The 19,574-nt window shown below is 42.0% G+C and overlaps 2 protein-coding genes across 4 annotated transcripts; one reads left to right on the top strand and one right to left on the bottom strand.

Annotated features, from left to right (window-relative positions):
* Positions 1 to 8,830: 8,830 nt before the first annotated feature.
* Positions 8,831 to 16,414, top strand: LOC123110150 (anaphase-promoting complex subunit 5). The gene is made up of 20 exons (XM_044530610.1): positions 8,831 to 9,135; positions 9,702 to 9,861; positions 9,964 to 10,079; positions 10,215 to 10,458; positions 11,248 to 11,341; positions 11,435 to 11,513; positions 11,618 to 11,703; positions 12,182 to 12,314; positions 12,428 to 12,460; positions 12,642 to 12,896; positions 13,109 to 13,186; positions 13,305 to 13,579; positions 14,113 to 14,172; positions 14,471 to 14,538; positions 14,641 to 14,746; positions 14,835 to 14,976; positions 15,157 to 15,255; positions 15,347 to 15,611; positions 15,707 to 15,774; positions 15,900 to 16,414. Exons 1-20 carry the CDS (start codon positions 8,884 to 8,886, stop codon positions 16,053 to 16,055), a joined length of 2,769 nt encoding a protein of 922 aa, XP_044386545.1. The 5' UTR covers positions 8,831 to 8,883; the 3' UTR covers positions 16,056 to 16,414.
* A 135-nt stretch (positions 16,415 to 16,549) lies between these two features.
* On the bottom strand, positions 16,550 to 18,925 carry LOC123110151 (basic leucine zipper 19). 3 transcript variants are annotated; one of them, XM_044530612.1, is made up of 3 exons: positions 18,712 to 18,925; positions 17,601 to 18,508; positions 16,550 to 16,980 (listed from the first exon to the last, which is right to left on the bottom strand). In XM_044530612.1, exon 2 carries the CDS (start codon positions 18,398 to 18,400, stop codon positions 17,603 to 17,605), a length of 798 nt encoding a protein of 265 aa, XP_044386547.1. In that variant the 5' UTR covers positions 18,401 to 18,508; positions 18,712 to 18,925; the 3' UTR covers positions 16,550 to 16,980; positions 17,601 to 17,602. The 3 variants fall into 3 exon arrangements, with proteins under 3 accessions (XP_044386547.1, XP_044386546.1, XP_044386548.1); XM_044530611.1 differs by having other exon boundaries at positions 17,601 to 18,444; positions 18,712 to 18,919; XM_044530613.1 differs by having other exon boundaries at positions 17,601 to 18,412; positions 18,712 to 18,919.
* Positions 18,926 to 19,574: the final 649 nt, after the last annotated feature.

The following is a 19,574-nucleotide window of genomic DNA, read 5'->3' as shown; positions in this document are numbered from 1 at the left end:
TTATACACTTTTTTTTTTGCAAAAAATATTGGGTACGCATTGCATGCCCTTGATTAGCCTAGCTCTGCCTTGTTTCCTTTCCTGACTATGCCTCACATGCCTATTGTTCTTTGATGCTCCTTCCTCTTCCTTTGGACTTGCTCGATATAGATTTTGGAGATAACAAAAGATATTAAGTCATATACTTAGCATATATGGCTTTGAGGATGAACCGGAAAGATGAAAAGACAAAGGATCTGCAAGCACACAAGCAGTGACCATGGGAACAGAGGAAAGAACAAAAGGTTCCATCTAAAATTAGAGACTGAGGTTTTATTATTTTCTATTATTTTTCTTAAAAATATCCTTGGCTGACAAACAAGAGACAACTTCATTGCTTAATTGATCTTTTTGGCTTGCACCATTTCTTGGCCCATTGAACAAAAGGAAGTTTCAACTTTCATGGTTCAATTGGTTTGTCGCTTTTTTACAGTATGGAAAGTAAGTACTAGGTGTTATTTATTCATTGGCATGCACGGAAGCCCTGCATATGCTATTCCTAGATCAATAGTTTGAGTTAGTAGCTATTAACTATGGCACAATGGCTCGTGAATGGCGATGCCCTATATGAACTAGTGAAATAAATTATAGGATGGGTAAGATGCCAACTAGTAGTCAACACTATTTGTTTTTTACCTGAAAACCTGTAGGAATTTCTTCCCATATAGTACTTCAGTAAAAAAATTAAATAGGTATGTACAAAAGGGGAAAATAGCCATCCCTAATGAGATATTTTTTTTAAGAAAAAGGCATAATGTATTTGAAGTTAGCACATATGCAAGGGTACATTCTTTTTTTTCTTGCGGGGATGCAAGGGTACATTCTAATGTTGCTTGTAAGATGTTAAATTCAAATGTATACAGATTACTTATGAAAAGCGCAAAAGGTACATTGGTAAAGAAAGTTCAGCAGGAATCACCATTGTAAACAAGTGTGGTCCCTATGCAGTATGAATGGACATTGTCACATGATAAATGCAAATATAAGAATACTATGAAGATATTACAACATTGATACTCTAGAGCTACTTGGTACTAAGAGATCAAGTATACACAAGCTCAAAACGAGAGTTGGAACAAACCGTGGAAGGGAATATGACATAACATGAACATGTAAGAATTGCAATATTTAGAATAACTAGAGTAACTTATAGGATGAATCCTGATGAATTAATTCTTCATCAAAATAAGAATGCTCACAAAATTTCATAGCAGTGAGCTAACATGTTCTCAAAAGAAGATCACTCTGGATGATGCTATCGAGATGAATCATGAGGCCTTCAGGTGCCTGAAGCTAACTTGTTCCAGCTGTAAACACTGATCAAGCATTAGACAGACCCGCTCTGGAGAATAAACATCGCTAGTCTAATGCGACCTCGATTAAGATCAGATAGTTCACGGTCTTACTACTGTTGAGTATTGACCAACATAACTATCAACCACTTATTTAAGAAGACAAACCATCACGTAGCTAACATATCAATCTTGTGACAAACTAACAATTGGTCTTGAGAGTTGAGAGCACCCTACAATTTCCATGTCAAATATAGAGTTGCCTTGGAATCTTGGTTGGTGGTCATTTGGTATGTGCTCTTTCTGTATTTATCTTTCTTAGCATGTTAGTGTTTATAGGATCTCCCAACATAATATTGGTGCCTTTTGGTTCCTCCTTGCCCTCGCAACTTCCTCGGTTCCTCCACATTGTCATCACCGGTGGTTGCCCGGTGTGGCGCGGTTCCTCCCTACGATCCACCTCATTCATCCACCCACCCCGAAGTCCGGCTGCCCGGCATCCTCCCGATGGTGGAGCCTCGTCCCGGCCAATCCTTGTCCTCTCGTGTTGGTCGTGGGGATGATGATGGCGCTAGATTTGGGCCTCCTGTTGCCAGATCTGGCATGTGGCAGTTTTCAGTGCTGGCGCCACTAGTATAGACTAGTGCTATTAATCCTCCCTATCATGTGTGTGGTTAATGCATCACATACAATATATAAATAAAACTATGTGTCGAAAACAAAAATGTGTGCAAATCTGGAATCATCACACACACATATTTTCGGACAAACTGGGTGTGAAATATTGCACACATTTCACATAATGATGCAAATGAACTATGCACAATAAATTTCGTATCATACACACCTTTATTACATGACCTGTATGCAATGTATTGCACACGATTAGGCAAAATGAAATTACGTGCAATGAGTTCAACTATAAAACAAGATTCTGTTATGTGAACTATGTGCGATATTGTTCCACGTTAATATCAAAACATTCGTCTGTGCTATTGCAAAATCGCACATGGTGGATAAGAACGCCCGTCGGTCCACATGTCTTCTCTTGGCTTGGCAGGAATGACTCGGCTGGACCGGCCTAGTTTCCACCTGTGATGACTAGGCCGGACTCGCCTGGTTTCCACCTATGCGCTAGGGCGTGATTACCTTTGATCTAGTTCTGGATGTAGATAGTCCCTTCCTTTTTCCCAAAGGTGACCTTGGGTATCAAACCCACGTGAAGGATGCTAATTGAAAGGCGATTTCTTGCAAGCTTTTGTTGTCGTAAAGAATTCTAGTTTCCTAGACCAAAATCACATAGGTTTTAGAGTCAAAACAATGATAGGAAAATTGGCCAAGGCTAAGGTCTTAACTTGCAACCATATACTTGCACTTGCAATTTCATCTAAATATTCAACATGGTCCCGGTAGACACCACTATTATGTGTTATCAACGTGTATATGTGGGGGATGCGTACTATTGACCCCGCCATGGATCAACAACTTGCATTGTAAAACTGTTCCATCTATTGAACGAAATGATACACCGATTTGTGTATTATCTAATACAAAAAACCTAGCTCATCTAAAAGTAGATACCGCATGCAGGCATATACTACAATTGGCACCTAATCATTACATATAGCATATGCATGTCTAAAACAATACATGATTCCAAATTGTAAAGGTTCATGATAAATTAGTCTAGTTATTAGCACAACAAATATCAAGTAATTTTGGTACCAGAATATAGGAGAAATCTTGTACCGTGTGAGGGTATATACCGAGTGAACCAGAGTAAGAATCTGAGATATCAAATTTTAACAAGCTTTGAATTGTTGTCAGGTATATTTGGCAATAAAGATCGATTGAGAACTCTAGCATATATGGAAAACTATAGAATAACTACACTTTTATCATTGTCAGTACTAAGTGCATATTGCATAAAATGCATTAGCGCTGTCTTATTACTTCTAGCTCTTTAAAAAGAGAAACACCCCATATATTGATTAATTTAAAATATTGTTAAAATATTTTGTTATAGGATATGCCATGAGGGCGGGACACTACTAACAAGAATCCCATTAGGAAAGTTATCAAAACTAAACTTTGCTAACTCATGCACCACCACATTTGCGTTCCTACTTATCTTAACCAATTTAAAACTTTGAAGAAGTTTTGTGATGCTCGCCGCTTCTTCAGATCAACAAGCGGGGGTCTGTCAAGGAGCTCATTTGCCAGGAAAAATCATACACAAAGGAACAATCAGTTACCAGAATAAACGATCAATATCCGATGAGTTATCCGAAGTTAATATTAGATGTTTCTCAACAAATCAACACATCCGGGAAGTTTTCAAATGAAAATAAATCTCATGCAATTTATCGACAATCATCTGATACAACGATATGTTCCTTAGTTCAAGGAATTCCATATTGGTTTGTAATTGTGACAATTATTTGCTTGGTTCTGGTGATCTTCCATCACATGGAGTATTCTCTCTTCATCTACCTTACTCTCATAAAATATACTGAAGGACTGTATGGTTTATTGCCTTTCCACTTCCTGTGAATGCAAGTTGAGGGTCAAGGACAAATCTTTTTGTTCTTTATCTGTAAATGAGAAAAATACCTCCTAGTATCCTCCCTCCACATGCCCATAATAGCAATAGACGTTCGATGGCCAATGTCATTCATTGATACACTATGGTGTACCATGCAGATATACGTGTGTTTTCATTCATTTCAACATTTTGCTCACAAGATTCAGCACAGTTTACACTAGAGCCCTTCATGAGAGGTCTATATATACCTCACGAATTCAAGCTTCTTCTTGGATTTTTAGAGTCATACTCCTACGAGGTGAGCTAGGAAGAGGAATAGATAGTCTAAGAGCCTTGAGAATGGAAACACAGAGGAAACCCTGAGCTATCCGTATGCGCCTCTAGAACCAGAGGTGTATATCTGTCTTAGTGTTTCCCAATGCCTCCCATTCCTACTGTTCTTAAGTTCTCCTTCCCCTTCATTTTACCCCAGGAAAATATCTCTGTGCTGAAAGCTTAATAAATTTATGTATGTAATGTTTAGGTCATGAGGTCTTGAGAGCGAGTAGGGAAAAGGAAGCCATGAGTATCTTAGAGCAATGGGCATGGGAACATGGAGGAAAGCCTAGACTTCTTGGCCTCTAAATTTAGGGGCCAAGACTGTTTTGTATTTTCCCGATGCCTCTCATGCCTATTATTCTTAGATATTCCTTCCTTTTCCTATTTGCTTGCACAATTATCTTAAAAAATGTGCACATTTTAGGTTTAGATGATGGGGACGTGAAGGCAAGTGGAAGAGGAAGAAAATGAGCATCTTAGAGCATGGACATGGGAACATGGAGGAAGGTCTAAAGTAGCGTGTCTCTCTACAACTAGGCCAACCTTTTTCTTCGGAATTTTCTCAATGCCTCCCATGCCTATTGTTCTCAGGTGCTCCTTCCTCTTCCTTATAATGTGCAAAATTGTTGTGAAAGAAGTGACAATAGATATCTTCGTGACTCCAGTTCCAGTTTCTGGTTGTGCTTCTGTTTTAGTCCTATTTCTTTATTTCTTTCACTATTTGTTTGGATAACTTAGGTACCTTTTCAGTTTTGATTGGGCTTTTTTGGGTATACTCAAGGTCACCTTGACATCTTTCTTTAATAGAAAACAACAAGCAATTGGGTGTGTGTTAAGGGCTCAAAAAAATTGGTTGTGTGTTCAAGAAAAGGACATGTATTGTACGATGCTTGTCCTTAGAGTTACTCATATGCAACAGATAACTCTGATACGCATGCTGCATTTCCAACGAATTGTGTCATATGAAATCTTGCCAGCAACTTGACCTATGAAGATTTCACTTAATTTAACCGAAGGCATTAACATGGACAATTCCAATGCAGTGACTTTGACAACAACAACCACATCGCATATAAACGAGCTATCACGAAAACAGGAGCAACCAATTATAACTATAGATGATGAAAAGGAACGATTGAAGAAGGGAACTCACTGTACAATCACTCTATGCATTTTAAATCCAAACCGGAAAACATAAAAAATAAACCGAAATGAATGGTTTTTTTGTTTAGGTATGGTATGAACTTTCAATACCGGTTTGAATTTCAGTTTTTATGGTATATACCGAAAAACCGAACGGTTTACCGAATAAACCAAGTAAAAATATATTTATATTTCTTGAGGCAAACAACGATACAAGTTGTTATTTTTCTTATATAGGAGCCAGATTTCTTGCTAAGCACGTCCATTTTCTTGTAACATAGTCATTTTAATCTTAAAATAATGCTAAGCACGCCCTTAACAATCAAGGCATGAATACATGCATGCATATATACTTATATATAGTTAAACTACATTTGTGCATACATTTGTAAATTATTATTGTTATGTTATTTTCAAATTCACGACATCTTTGGTTATTATGGTATATACCAAAAGTACGAAACCATACCAAAATAATTTGGTATGTACCAAAACTAAATTGTATTTACCAAAGTACAAATCACATAAATCAAACCATGTAAACCGAAAAAACAGAATGCAGAGATTTACCGTACATAGTCGATCCACCGCCTTATCCATCCGTGCAGAACATAGGTGGCCCCTGCCTTAGCCCATATCCCAGGATCCCCGTTCCAGCGCTCACCCACGACCCCCAGCCTCGCCATAGCGGCTGTTCCTTCACGCGGAGTGGGCGAGTGAGGATGAATGGCTACTACTCTAGGTCTCTGTTGTGCCTCAAACTCCAATACTCCTTAGCCTGTACGGCTTCCAGCTTCTCCCTAAAAAACTCAGAGTTGAAGATGCTTTTTTAGGGCATTTGAAGATATGTTCAGCATCGCAGCTTCGTGGTTCAATCATTGTACGAGGCCGCCGATCCATTTAGGCGTATGTCGCCTAATGGCCTACTAATGTAGCAAAACATCATACCTAAGCTAATCAAAAGATTAGCCACCACAAGAAAAACAGACACAATGTAAAGGGGCCTGTCCTAAACAGACTGACAAGCCGCGCCTCGACCAACACCGGCCACTCCAAAGAGAAACAACTTCCACTGAACTTTCCTCGTCGACGCACCAACCGCCCCTGTATGCCTACTAAGAAGAGACGGTGAGTGGGTAGCGGGACTTAGTCAGACCCAAGAAATTCATCGTCTTGGGCTCACCGGCAGTTGCGTACATAGCACCCATGAAGATCCACTTTGACAAGCAGTAAGCACCGGAGAATCACATCGGAGGACCTCCAAGCCAAGTCTCCATCCACGGTGCTCCCAATGGAGTAAGGACGCCATGGCGCCGCCATCGCCGGTCCGTCAAAGAACCTTGGGTTTTGCCTAGAGACAACACCCCAATCGAGGGAGGAGAGATGTTGACACACATCAACGTTCCATCCATCCTCCAACACACCAGCGCACAAGCAGCCCCTTCCATATTCCAACACCCACACCAGCACGGCCAGGTCGTTGGCACCACGATCAGCAAGTTCACCACTCCAGACGGACAACCGAGTGAACCAGATCAGATCCGATCGACGCTGCCGCCATCCACACCTACGCTGCAGCCTTGACAGACACCCGTGACCCCAGGCACCCACGTACATTACAAGTGACGCAGCTTTAGTGACTTTATGAAGCCAAGTCTCACTGTAACTTAGCCCCTATTATCATCCGTCCGTGAAAGATCCAACGTTCCAGATTGATCTATTTTCCATACTGAAAATTTTAAAGTGTTCAGAAAAAATGAAAAAAATTAAATCATAAATGTCTCGTTTTGTATTCTGGGAAAGTTTCAACCCAATTGGATGTATGGTTTGCGATTAAATAGCCTTTTGAGCTCAAATAAATAAAAAATGTGTATTCACAAACTATACATCCAAATGGATTAAAATTTTCACGTAATACAAATGAGACATTTACAATTTATTAGAATTTTTTCATTTTTTTCTGAACATTTTAAAAAAATTATTTGAAATATGGATCAATCCGATCCGTCGGACATTTAATGGGTAACTGATAGAGGGGGTAAGTTAGGGTGAGACTTCTGTAGTCGCTGAAGCTGCGTTGGTCCCGGCACAAGCCGCCGCTCGCACAGCATCTCCAGGCCGAGCCTCCCCCCTCCCCCCCTCCACCTTTAGCGGCGGCCAGGGGAGCACAGGGAAGGGGGGTGTCGACCGCGCGAACAGGAGCCCCTATTTGACGCTCTTTGTGTCAAATTGGCGGCAGAACGCATAGGAGATAAAACGCGACTGGCCGGCCCATCAAGAGGTACCGCGGGACGGAAAAAGGAACGATGTGATGAATCGAACAGAAGACCGGCGTCTTGGGATTGCAAGCTCACAACCACTCCACCACACAAGCTTTTCTGGTTCACACTGCAGCGCGCAACCTAAAGAAATAGTCCTAGCGTAGACCAGACTGCTCTACTGTACGAATTTGAATCAGCTAATGTAGAGAACAAGAATTAGCTACTATAGAGATAGTTTTTTTAATAAAAAAGTATACTTCTTTTATAGTGTATATTTTGAAAATGTGCAAATAGTTTATGAATTTCTGAACAATTTTCGGCAAAAGGAACATTTTTCTGAATATCTGTACAAATTTTGAAACCGTGAACATTTTTTGAATTCTTGAACAAATATTTGAAAAAAGGAACATTTCATGAAATTCCGAACAAAAATTATAACTATGAACATTTTTAGAATTTATGAACAAAAATTGAAACATGGAACTTTTCATCAAAATCCGAACAAAAAATTGGAATCACAAACATTTCTAAATTTTGTGACCAAATTTTGAAATCATGAACATAGTTTGAATTCTAAACAAATTGTAAAAGAACTTGAACTTCCTTTGAGTTTGTGAACAATTTTTGAAAAATAGGAACATTTTCTAAACTCGTGCACATTTTTTGAATTTGTGAACAAAGTTTTAAAAGCATGAACATTTTTTTTTTGAAATTCTGCACATCCTTTGAAATGGGAACATTTTTTGAATGTCTGAACAAATTCTGATAAGAGGGACTTTTTTGAAAATCTAAACAAAATTTGAAATTTTTGAACAAAATAATGAATAAAACTAAATTTGAAAAAGGCAAAAGTGTAAAGGAAAATGAAAAAGAATCAGAAAAAGGAAAAAGAAACAGATAAATGTAAAAAGAAAACAGAGAAAGAAAACGAAATATCAAAAAGTAAAAGAAAAACCAGGGGAAAACCCGGTGTAGGAACATTCTAGAAGCTTCCCAAAACCAGTCCCGAACCTGCCAGAAGGTTCACAAAACCGGTGCAATGGAACGCACAGATGGGCCGGCCCATTCGATCGATATCTCTGTGTGCGGTAGGTCGACAATCTGCCGCAGAATGCGGCAGATAGGATTTTCCCGCGCGAGCGGCCCGGGAGGGAGAGGGGAAAGTTGCCTTTGAGCCCACGAGTGCGAGCCTGAAAGCCCGAAGCCACACTCGCTCCCCTCCCCTTTCCCAGCCAATTTTTTTTTGAAAACCCTCGTCTCCGGCGGCGGCGGCGGCGGCGGCGCCATGAACGTGTTCGCGGGGGTCGGCGGCAGCGCGGGGGAGGGCGGCGGGGCGGGCGCGGGGACCGGGGCGGCGGCGAGGGACGCGGACTTCGGGGCGCTGCCGGAGCTGACGCCGCACAAGATGGCGGTGTGCCACCTCGTGCAGGTCTTCGCGCCGCCGGCGCAGCAGCAGCAGCAGCAGGCCCCGCCCTTCCCCTTCGACTCCGTCGCCCACCACAACCGCCTCGGCCTCTTCCTCTTCGCCCTCACCCGCGTAAGCTCCTCCCGCCCGTGCCCCCTCTCACTGCTGTCCGTGTGCTCCCACTGCTACCTTTCGGTGGAGATTGGCTTTACCATTATCACCAAGCCCCATTGCATACACTAATGTACTCGTAATTAGCATCAAAATGCAGAATGGGCTCCATCTGCTCAAGTACTCATCTAGTGAGCAGCATTCAGTAAAGCATCAGTTGTTTGCCAGTTTAGTCGATTTCGTTATTGTAACTTCTCGGTAACTGCTGTATTTTGTATGAGAAACTTGACAGCTGACGCAGCCACATTATCGCTGATTCTCTATGGCCTATGGCCTTGCGAATGACGGTGTTGATGATATATGCAATCTGGACTTGGCTCGAGGGAATGTTCATTAATACATTTGTTGTTGATCGGATCTGTTGCATGTAGTTCTTCTATTGTTTTTGATATATACGGTTATATATATATGTTGCCAAGTTCGTGGCCTTGTGTGTATTTCATTGTAGCTTCCCTTTTCTTGTCTCCCTCTCCAATGCAACATTTTTACTCATAGATGTCTTAACTCATACCTTATTCTTTTTGTAGTCATGTGAGGATTTTCTGGAACCGCCGCTGGAAGAGCTTCTAAGGCAGCTGAAGGCGGTAGACGATTTAGTGAATGGTTGGCTTTGTGAACAGTTGACAACCACACTGGCTGGGCTCAACTCACCAGACGATTTGTTCAACTTTTTTGAGAAGCTAAGAGGTGAGCTTCACAGTAAGGATGGATTTCGAGTCCTTGGTATTCCCTTCTTAATATTTACATGCCTCCCAAATAGACAGCTTACCATGCAGTGTTTTTCGCCAGGTGTGCTCACTTCACCGGAGGGTGGGAATGTGGAGGATGAATTCCTGGACCCAAATAGTCAGCTTGGAGTTTTTCTTCGTTGCTGTATACTGGCCTTCCATTCCATGACTTTTGAGGTGCTACAAGTAGAATATTGCACTCACAGCCCATTCTTTTGATATTTATATGCCCTTCTTTTCTTTTGATTATTTTTATGCCCCTTCTCTTTTCTTATTTGGGGTATTAACTGAGTAGGCTGAAAATTCTTGTAGGGCGTCTGCCATCTGTTGGCGAATCTTGTGGCCTACTGTAACTCAGCTGAGGCTTCATATGATTTAGCAGAAGATGAGGACTTTAATGGTGAAATGGAAATGGGCGACCCGATGGATGCAGATATAGGTGTTAGATCTGGTGTATTTGACAGATATACTCAAGGCTATGCCACTGAGAGCCATATGGGGGAGAGCTCTTCGTCTCTAATCCATGCACCAATCTCACTCCATAATTTTGATGAAGGTAAACTTGAACTCTAATCCCTTTTAACCTAATTTTAATTTAACTTTGATGGGACTGGAATTATTCGAATTTGCCAAGGAAGACAGAATAAATGGCACACCAGAATTTTTAAAATCATCTGTGACCAATAAGAAAGACAGAATGCAACAAGTACAACATGGAAGAAATGCTAGCTCAGAATTTAGCATGTAGTCAGTTTTTTTTTTTTGCGCTGTCATATGTGATCATGCAAAGAGTTATCCTCCCCTGAATTAGTATTGACATTAATGTCAAGCTTGTAATGTTTGCCTCCTACGATGCTATCTTGACATCTTGTATTAGAAAAATGTGCACTGGTATTCAACTGATTTCCTTCAAGCACGTGCCATTTAAATAATGTCATCTAGCTGTGTCAGTGTGTCAGAATTGTTACACTTTATTTTTTCATGATATAATTAACTAATTATTTGGTAATAGTAATGCCAGCATTTGCGGCTTCATCACCTTGCTTCTTTTTCTAATGCCTTTTGTGTGCTGGAAAGTGAACCATTTGCCACTCAGGTTATGTGAATCGTGATTCAAAATATTACTAAATGACGCTCACCACAATTATTGTTGATTGATTTTCTATTTTGTATATTTGCTGGTTATTTTTGTTGCCAAACAGTTTAGGTGACTAAGTTTTACTCTTCTTTCTTCATCCACCATACCACATGAAATCTATTTGTGAGAGTTATTTCGGTTTTACCAGGATGGCAGGATGTCAAATGGTCAACTATACTTATTAAGCATTTGTCTTTCCTTTTCTAGCCGATATTTTCAAAGCAGAGGATAATCCAACTTGTCTGAGATCAAGGTGGCAATTAGAGGCATTTCTGAACCAGCAAGCTGACGTTCTTGAAAAGTGAGTGTCGTTTCCTACATTTAATCAGCTAATCCACGTATCGAAAACTAAAGGATGTGCACAGTGCCTTTAACGGCAGCTCTTTTGCTGCAGGGATCCCAGCTCAGTGCCTTTGAATTCATTTAACAACACTATGACACAGCTTCAGACATTAGCTCCAGAGCTTCATCGTGTAAGTTATGCCACAGTATAATGCATCTGATATGTGACTATGCATGACAGTGAACAGCTCCCAATACTTTTTGGTTTACTTTGTACCCTTGTTCTACCTGTCAGGTCCAATTCTTGCAATACTTGAATGCTCTTTGCCATGATGACTATGTTGCTTCATTAGACCATCTTCACCGCTATTTTGATTACAGGTCAGTCCCAGACCCTCAACCATAGGGGAGTGCTGATATTGTGACCACATTTTTCCATAATTCAATGTTACTATGGGGAGTGCTGATAGTGTGACTTTTTGATGTTTTAACATCTGTTCTGTCCATTTAAGCAATGCGCCAATGCCTGATGACATTTTTGAAGTTAATGAATGCCTTTTGTATGTAATGTCCTGATAAATCAGCATAGTCATGTTATGCTATAGAATCTAGACTGTTGAAGCATATACACGAAATAAAACCACCAAAAGTCTTATTCATTCAACAGTGTCACTTATATTATCCTAGTGTAGTGTTGCTCAATGCTACAGCTTATTTGTTGGCCTGCTCGCTAGGCTGAAAGGTTGGAGTCTTTTGCCCACAACCCAAGATGTGATAATGGCATGTTGCGTATGCTGTATATTGGAGACACAGTAACCTCTTGTAAATTTGTTCCTAACTGGTTATACTTTATTTATAGTGCTGGGATGCAAGGACTTTTCAGTCGTTCTTTATCTCCTCACCAAGATAATATTGTTGGAAAGTATGAGAGCGCTCTGCTCTGCTTAGGCAACTTGCATTGTTATTTTGGACATCCAAAGAAAGCCCTAGAGGTAATATAAGGTATTGGTTTATCTTGTTTTATGCTATCAGCATATCACTCCATCGAGCTATTTATTTCAACATTGCACATTAATTATTGTTCTGTTGGGTTGCTTTCTTGCAGGCATTCACAGAAGCAGTGCGTGTTTCTCAAATGGTTAGTTTACTGAACTGGTCTCTTTCTCAAATAGAATTCTATCCAACCATTTTGAAAGAAAAACGATGATGATTCATGCCTTGCACATATATTACATTTTTTTAGTGACATCTCAATATTAATGCAAGCTGCTCTTCAGTTGGCTGCTTAACAGATGCGATAATTTGTTTGTTTTTTTCAGAACAATGATGATTCATGCCTTGCATATATATTAGGAGCCATTTCCAATCTATTATCAAAGATAGGAATATCAAGCACAGTTGGACTAATTGGTTCTCGATATTCCCTTGGAAACAATATTGGACTGGGCACACCATTGTCCATTCAGCAGCAGTTGCTTGTTCTTTTGAAGCGATCCCTTAAGAGAGCTGATATGCTGAAACTCACAAGCTTGCTATCCTTTGATCACATCTCTCTTGCAAAATTTGATTTGAAGGTAAGATCTCAATTTGGTATTATTTGCCTTTATAAGGTCTTTAAAATACTTAGCTATGTTTAAGTTTCTTTGTTCGTCTTCCTGCTTTTGTACGCTGTCGGGCTGTCCTAGTGCTATTTTTCAGGCATGGCATCAGAACTTTTATATACAGTGTAGTTGTGCATCCTTGTTGATCTTTTTTTTTCTTTTGACTCTAAACCTTTGCTTGCCAGCATGTCCAAAGGCCATTGGTCTCCTTTGGCCCTAATGGTTCTACAAAGCTTAGAACATGTCCTGCAGATGTCTGCAAGGTATGTCATACTTAAGCTATACTCAGTAATATCACACTCAGTCACTCATCCTCAATATGGATGATGTATATGTTTGCTTCTAAATTAATTAGTTTTTCTGTCTTATGTTCTATTGCAGAATTTAAGATTAAGTTCCCACGTGCTGTCCGACTTTGGCGCAGATGGCTTAGCAATTGCGAATGATAATGGTAGTTTCAGCACCTCATGGCTTAGGAATCTGTCTGATGCTTCCAGTTCATGGCGTAGTAGCTCAACAAAGCCTAGAAAACTTATTACAAATGACTTTGACAATTTCCACTTTCATGCACAACCAAGTCCAATACCTACGTCAGTATTGCAATTAGCTGGCTCAGCATATTTGATGAGGGCCACTGCCTGGGAGCACTATGGAAGGTACTTATCTGTTCTCTGTTAATGTTTACTATAAAAATGCATTTTCATAGCAGAAATTGCAAGTTGTATAATTATTTTGCCAGCTTGGCACATAATTGGATGTGCTGGCGAAAGGGAGCGTTAGATAAACAGTGACCAAATGTCTCAGTTTAGGAAGTGCAAATACTTGGGCCGCATGTTGTTGGACTATTCATTGATACTGCTAAATATTATATAACTTTAAATACTAGAAACAGCGGGATATTTGCCCCACCTGTTGGTACTTGTTCGATGTGCGTACGACCTTTTAAAAACTTTTGGTCTTACAAAGCGTTAATTCAACCCTTGGTCTGCTTCAGCCTCTTGCTACATGAAACCGTTTGATCGTCTCCTTTGTTGCCAACTTTCAGCTGACGTTTTCTTACATTTCATTATTACTTGAAGTTATGGTAAATCATATTATGCAATGAAATCCAATGTTTTTCTCCTTTTTTTTGCCAGCTTGCTATCTATATCCTTTCTAGAAAACTGATTTCGGTTAACTCTCTCCACAGTGCTCCGATGGTTCGAATGAATACGTTGGTCTATGCAACCTGCTTTGCTGATGCTGCGAGGTAGAACATAATGAAATTCTGGCAATTATATTTGTGTAACACTTCAACTTTAGGTACTCCCTCCGTTCCTAAATATAAGTCTTTTTAGAGATTCTACTATGGACTACATACGGAGCAAAATGAGTGAATCTACACTCTAAAATATGTCCATATACATCCGTATGTAGTTTGTAGTGGAATCTCTTAAAGACTTAAGAATGGAGGGAGTACATAATTATCCTGTACCATGCAAGCAGTAGCTTTTAAATCATCGTGATGCTTTTCTAGATATGTGATAGTATTGTATTTTCTTCAACAGTTCATCAGAGCTGTCACTGGCATATGTCAAGCTAATTGAACAGTTAGCAGTCTTCAAAGGATATTCAGGTTAGTTACGTGTATATGACCAACATGTATATGCTACAACCTCCAAGAGCTATGTAAGTTTCCATAGTTTCTTATGGATTGATAATATCCATTTTTCTGCAGCGGCATTCTGTGCGCTCAAGCTTGCCGAAGAGAAGTTCCCATCCTCAACGAATTCGCAGATCCACCTTCTCAAAATGCAATTGCTACATGAGCGTGCCCTGCATCGGTACGAAGCTGTTTCTTCACTTCTTTTATCAACTGCACTACGTCCACAATTTGATCTGTTATTATTTGCTGTAAATTGATCTATGTAGAGGACACCTGAGAATTGCGCAACAAATCTGTGATGAATTTGGGGTGCTCTCATCTTCTGTCAGTGGAGTAGACATTGAGCTAAAGACTGAAGCTAGTCTACGGCGTGCCCGCACGTTACTCGCTGCAAAACAGTTTAGCCAGGTTCTGAATTTACTTGCCTACTAGAGTTTACCCAAGAAGCACGTATTACTCATCTTATTGATCCTTTTATCCTTCATCCCTGCAAGTGTATTAGCGTATTTTATCTTTCATACTGGTTGGTTCATGAGCATTTCAAGTTAGTCCAAGTATTCCCCTAATACTCGAGTGACCTTTGTGCAGGCAGCAGCCGTGGCGAATTCCCTTTTCACTACATGCTACAAGTACAACATGCAAGTAGAGAATGCAAGTGTCCTTTTGTTACTTGCCGAAATACATAGAGTAAGACAGATCATTTTTGTTGAGACTAGAACCTCATAAATCTTGCAATGCCACACAGAGAGGACTAATATTTTCCCTCCCTCTCCCACAGAAGTCCGACAACGCGGTCCTTGGCCTCCCTTACGCATTAGCCAGCCAATCGTTTTGCAAGTCGTTTAATTTGGATCTGCTTGAAGCTTCAGCCACACTCACTCTTGCTGAACTGTGGCTAGCTCTCGGATCAAACCACGCGAAGAGGGCCTTAAGTCTTGTTTATCAAAGCCTTCCTATGATCCTCGGCCATGGCGGTCTTGAGCTGCGTGCTCGGTCTCAGATAGTCTTAGCAAAATGTCACTTAACAGATCCAGAATTTTCAGGTATGCGTATAACCGGATGATGATTTCCTACCACGTGCTTCTTACTTCACATTCAGTTGCTTGATGGACCGACCTCTCGTTATTTATTATAACAGTTTCTGAAGATCCCTGTGCTGTTCTGGACCCTCTAAATCAAGCGGCTGAAGATCTGCAGGTTTTAGAGGTGAGCTGACGGCTGCATCTCAAACTTTTCTTCCTGAATTGCTGAGACATCACCAGGATCGAGTTCAAAATGCATGAAGAGGAGTATAAATCTCACGCAAATTTAAAATCCATTGTGATATGCAGTACCACGAGATGGCGGCAGAGGCGTACTATCTCAAGGCGATGACGTATAACCACCTGGGCAAGGAATATGAGAGGGAGGAAGCTGCGGTTTGTTTCAAGGAGCACGTCACTGCCCTCGAGAACCCGTGCGACGAGGAGGATTCACTTGCTTACTGACCTTGCACAGTTAAATCACCAGATTCTATAATTGCCTGATCTCGAGACGCTTTCCATGACTAACTCTGCAAAGTCGCCTCACCGGTGAGCGAGCGAGTACCACTGTGGCTAAATTTCAGCATGGTTCGAGAGAGCTTCGTACGAGGAAGAAAAATGGGTGGTGTCAGTGGCTAGTCATGGCCTGATGCATTCCATTGATGCCTGCTGAGTTGTGAAATCAATTGAATTTTGCACCTGTATCGTCTCAACTTTCGATCAGTTCGCATCAAGAGTTAATGTATATCAAGAATATGATGCAACTTTGCCTAGAACTTTTTCTTGTACCGTGTTTGTCTGTTGATAACAACATATATGCTTCAGCCTTCCAGCTCGTTCACTTGCAATGGATGTTTCAGATGACATATATCGTGGCAAACATTATTTTGTTCACTCAAGATTCAAATAATGAAACATCTAAACGAATAATCAAATCAACGACATGAAAGGCACATACAGGCATACCAACTACTCTGAAATAATCCATGCAAAATGTGCTTTACATAAGGTTTGTACATCATATCCAACGTTGGGGTCTACCCAAACTGAACATATATCCTGGCTGCCACATGACATGGATGACTGCTCTCTGGTTATTATTCATGGTCCATTCCGCTTCAACCCTTTTGTAAGAGCGGGTGTCTCGAACCGGGAGCAAGGCTGTCGAACTCCGACAGCAAAACTGGAAATGGCAACCAGGGAAAACCGAAGGAGAATGCCGTAATAGCTCTAGACCCAACAAAGTTTCAGCGCCTCAAGCCACCGTCGAAGAAGCATCATTGGCGACAGTTCGAACCAACACGACCAATAGAAGCTAGCAATTTATACAGTCTTCCCTCCACGGGAACCGATAGTGCCTGCCAAGGAGAAGATTCACACCATGGAAATCCTGAAAAAGGGCAGTAGAAATTTGGGTTACTACTTTACTGGACACAACAGCAGCAAAGACACAGCAACAAGACAGCAGGTTTGCCACTAACACTGGAACTAAAGCAATGTTCACAACTAAAACAGCCGAAAGTACATAAAAGAAAATCAATACTAGTGAAAGGCAGGCCCAGTCTAAATTACGCAACAGGCCACACATCATAAATGAACGAAGTTTCTAATGATAAACTGGCAATCACTACTTGCTCTTAGCAGACAGGAATCACCTTGTAATAACTCATAGTTTCAATTGTGGACCACGACACAGGAATTACATTGTGACATTGCTAATTGCTTTCTAATAATATAATGTGTTAGTTTTCCTTCAAAAGAAAATTGTTACTCACACTTTGAATATGTCCAGTCAAACAAGATTCCAAGTCACTAAATAAATCTATATCCAAAAAGACACAAAAATTGAGGTAAGCTCTTAGCAGATGACTACTATTAACAGCAAGTATCTGCCCTTTACTCATGAGTTTGCATATACATAATTTGAACATGCTAGAAAATTATTGTCCTAGACTGGTCTTGCTAGAAACAAATTATGTAATAACAAAAGCAATAAAATAAGACACTAACCTTCACTGCTTTTCAGAACTGGGTAAACAGCCAGAAGGCATTGTCCCCATACCCCCACAGCCTGGGGGCATTGTGAGCCCAGATTTCGCACCCCCCATGCATTGGATGTTTGCAATATCCCCAGTGCCTTGCCCAAATACCTGACCACTCATAGCACCATCATCACCGATAGTTCTCATCTGCATTCCTGGATTGCAATACATCTGATCGTTGCATCTGAAATCACACGAGTTCATAACCTGGGCACTGCCAAGAAAGCCCCCCTGATCAACGCCAGAAACCAAATCGACGTTCTTCACAGGCCGCTGGTAAGGGAAAGCGCCAATCTCCCCGTCGATCCTCCCCCTGACATCGACGAGCAGGCAGCGGAGCCTGGCGGCCTCGGCCTCGAGCGCCGCGTGATTCTGGAGCTTCTTCAGCAGCTGCTTGTTCAGAGCCTTCAGCTGAACCACCTCTTCCTCCAGCAGCGCCGTGTGGGCCTTCTTCTTCTCCCGGTACTTCCTCACGGCCGCGCGGTTGCCGGACGGCCGCCGCTTCTTGGAGGCGCCGCTGTTCTCGGCCGGGGAGTCGGCGGCGCCGCCATCCGACGACGCCGAGACGATCTTGGTGTGGACGTGGACGCAGGTGTGGGTGTGCGAGCTGTCGTCGACGGGCGGGTTGCAGGTGTGGGTGTGGGTGCACGCAAGGTGCTCCGCGTCGTTGAGGATGCCGTCGAAGTAGCTGTCCATGGAGCAGCCGGCGCCGGTGTCCGAGCAGAGGTACGCCTCCGGGTTGGAGAAATCGAGGTCCCCGTCGTCCATTGCTGCAACCAGCTGATACCAAGAACGCAGACCAGTCCAGTCACCTGGCAATGGAGCAACAGGGATCAATCAGGATCCATGGCTTCCCACCGAAATTCCCCAACATATCTACAAGTATCTATCAGTTATCAGTGCTAAACAAAGGGGAATTCGCCCCATGAAAAAGTAAAATTAAAATTAAAAGTAAAAGGGAATTCGCTGCCGAAATTGGATCTCGTCTAGATGGTGCGCCGCTCCCGAGAATTCGTGGAAGGTAACTGACTGGATTGGTTGATTGATAAATGGATCGATGCCGAGAAGCTCGCACGTACCTCAGGAACCAAGGCTGCGGACGGAGCAGGGGCGCGACGAGGTGGGGTAGATGGGGACTGCCGGCGATGGCGACGCGCGCGATAGGCGCGCAGCGGAGGGGGCGCGGGTCGCCGGCGGTGAGGCCAAGCGGCGGCGCGGCGGCGGCTCTAGGGCGTCGCGGTGGTGGTGGGTCAGATGTATTTTGACGATGAAAGACTAGACGACCGATTTTCTAGAAAAAAATAATATCGTTAGAGACTTTTTTCTAGCAACCCTTCCATCTTTGATGCCTCTGAATTTGGTCCCTTCTGGTTCACAAAAGATTTACATTATTGATATGGTCTTCGAAATGTAGTTTTGACGGCTATTTTTTGTTGTAACATATGTATGATGTCATGCAACGCCAAAAGCCTTCCTCAAGCTGGACATTTCAAAAGCCTTCGACTCCGTCAATTGGGCCTTCCTGCTGGAGGTCATGCAACGCCTCGATTTTGGGCAGCGGTGGCGAGACTGGATATGTCTCTCCCTGTCTTCCTCTTCTTCAAGAGTGCTGCTTAACGGAAACCCCGGAAAGATGTTCAGACATGCAAAGGGCCTCCGTCAGGGCGATCCGGTATCTCCGATGCTCTTCATCCTCGCCATTGACCCTCTCCAACAGATCCTACAGCTCACTTCCCGACGCGGCATCCTCAAACCCATTTGTGCAAGAACGGCCAGATGTAGGATCTCCCTTTACGCTGACGATGCGGGCATCTTCGCGAACCCAGACAAGGATGAGCTCCACGCGATTTCTGCAATCCTGAAGACCTTCGGGGAGGCTAGCGGACTGATCACAAACTTGAGCAAAACCGAGGTCTTCCCGATCAGATGTGCCGGCATTGAC

This window comes from Triticum aestivum, chromosome 5B, assembly GCF_018294505.1.
Source record: "Triticum aestivum cultivar Chinese Spring chromosome 5B, IWGSC CS RefSeq v2.1, whole genome shotgun sequence".
Lineage (NCBI taxonomy): Eukaryota > Viridiplantae > Streptophyta > Magnoliopsida > Poales > Poaceae > Triticum > Triticum aestivum.
Note: the sequence above shows the minus strand (reverse complement) of the source record. Positions and strands in the feature narration are given on the sequence as shown.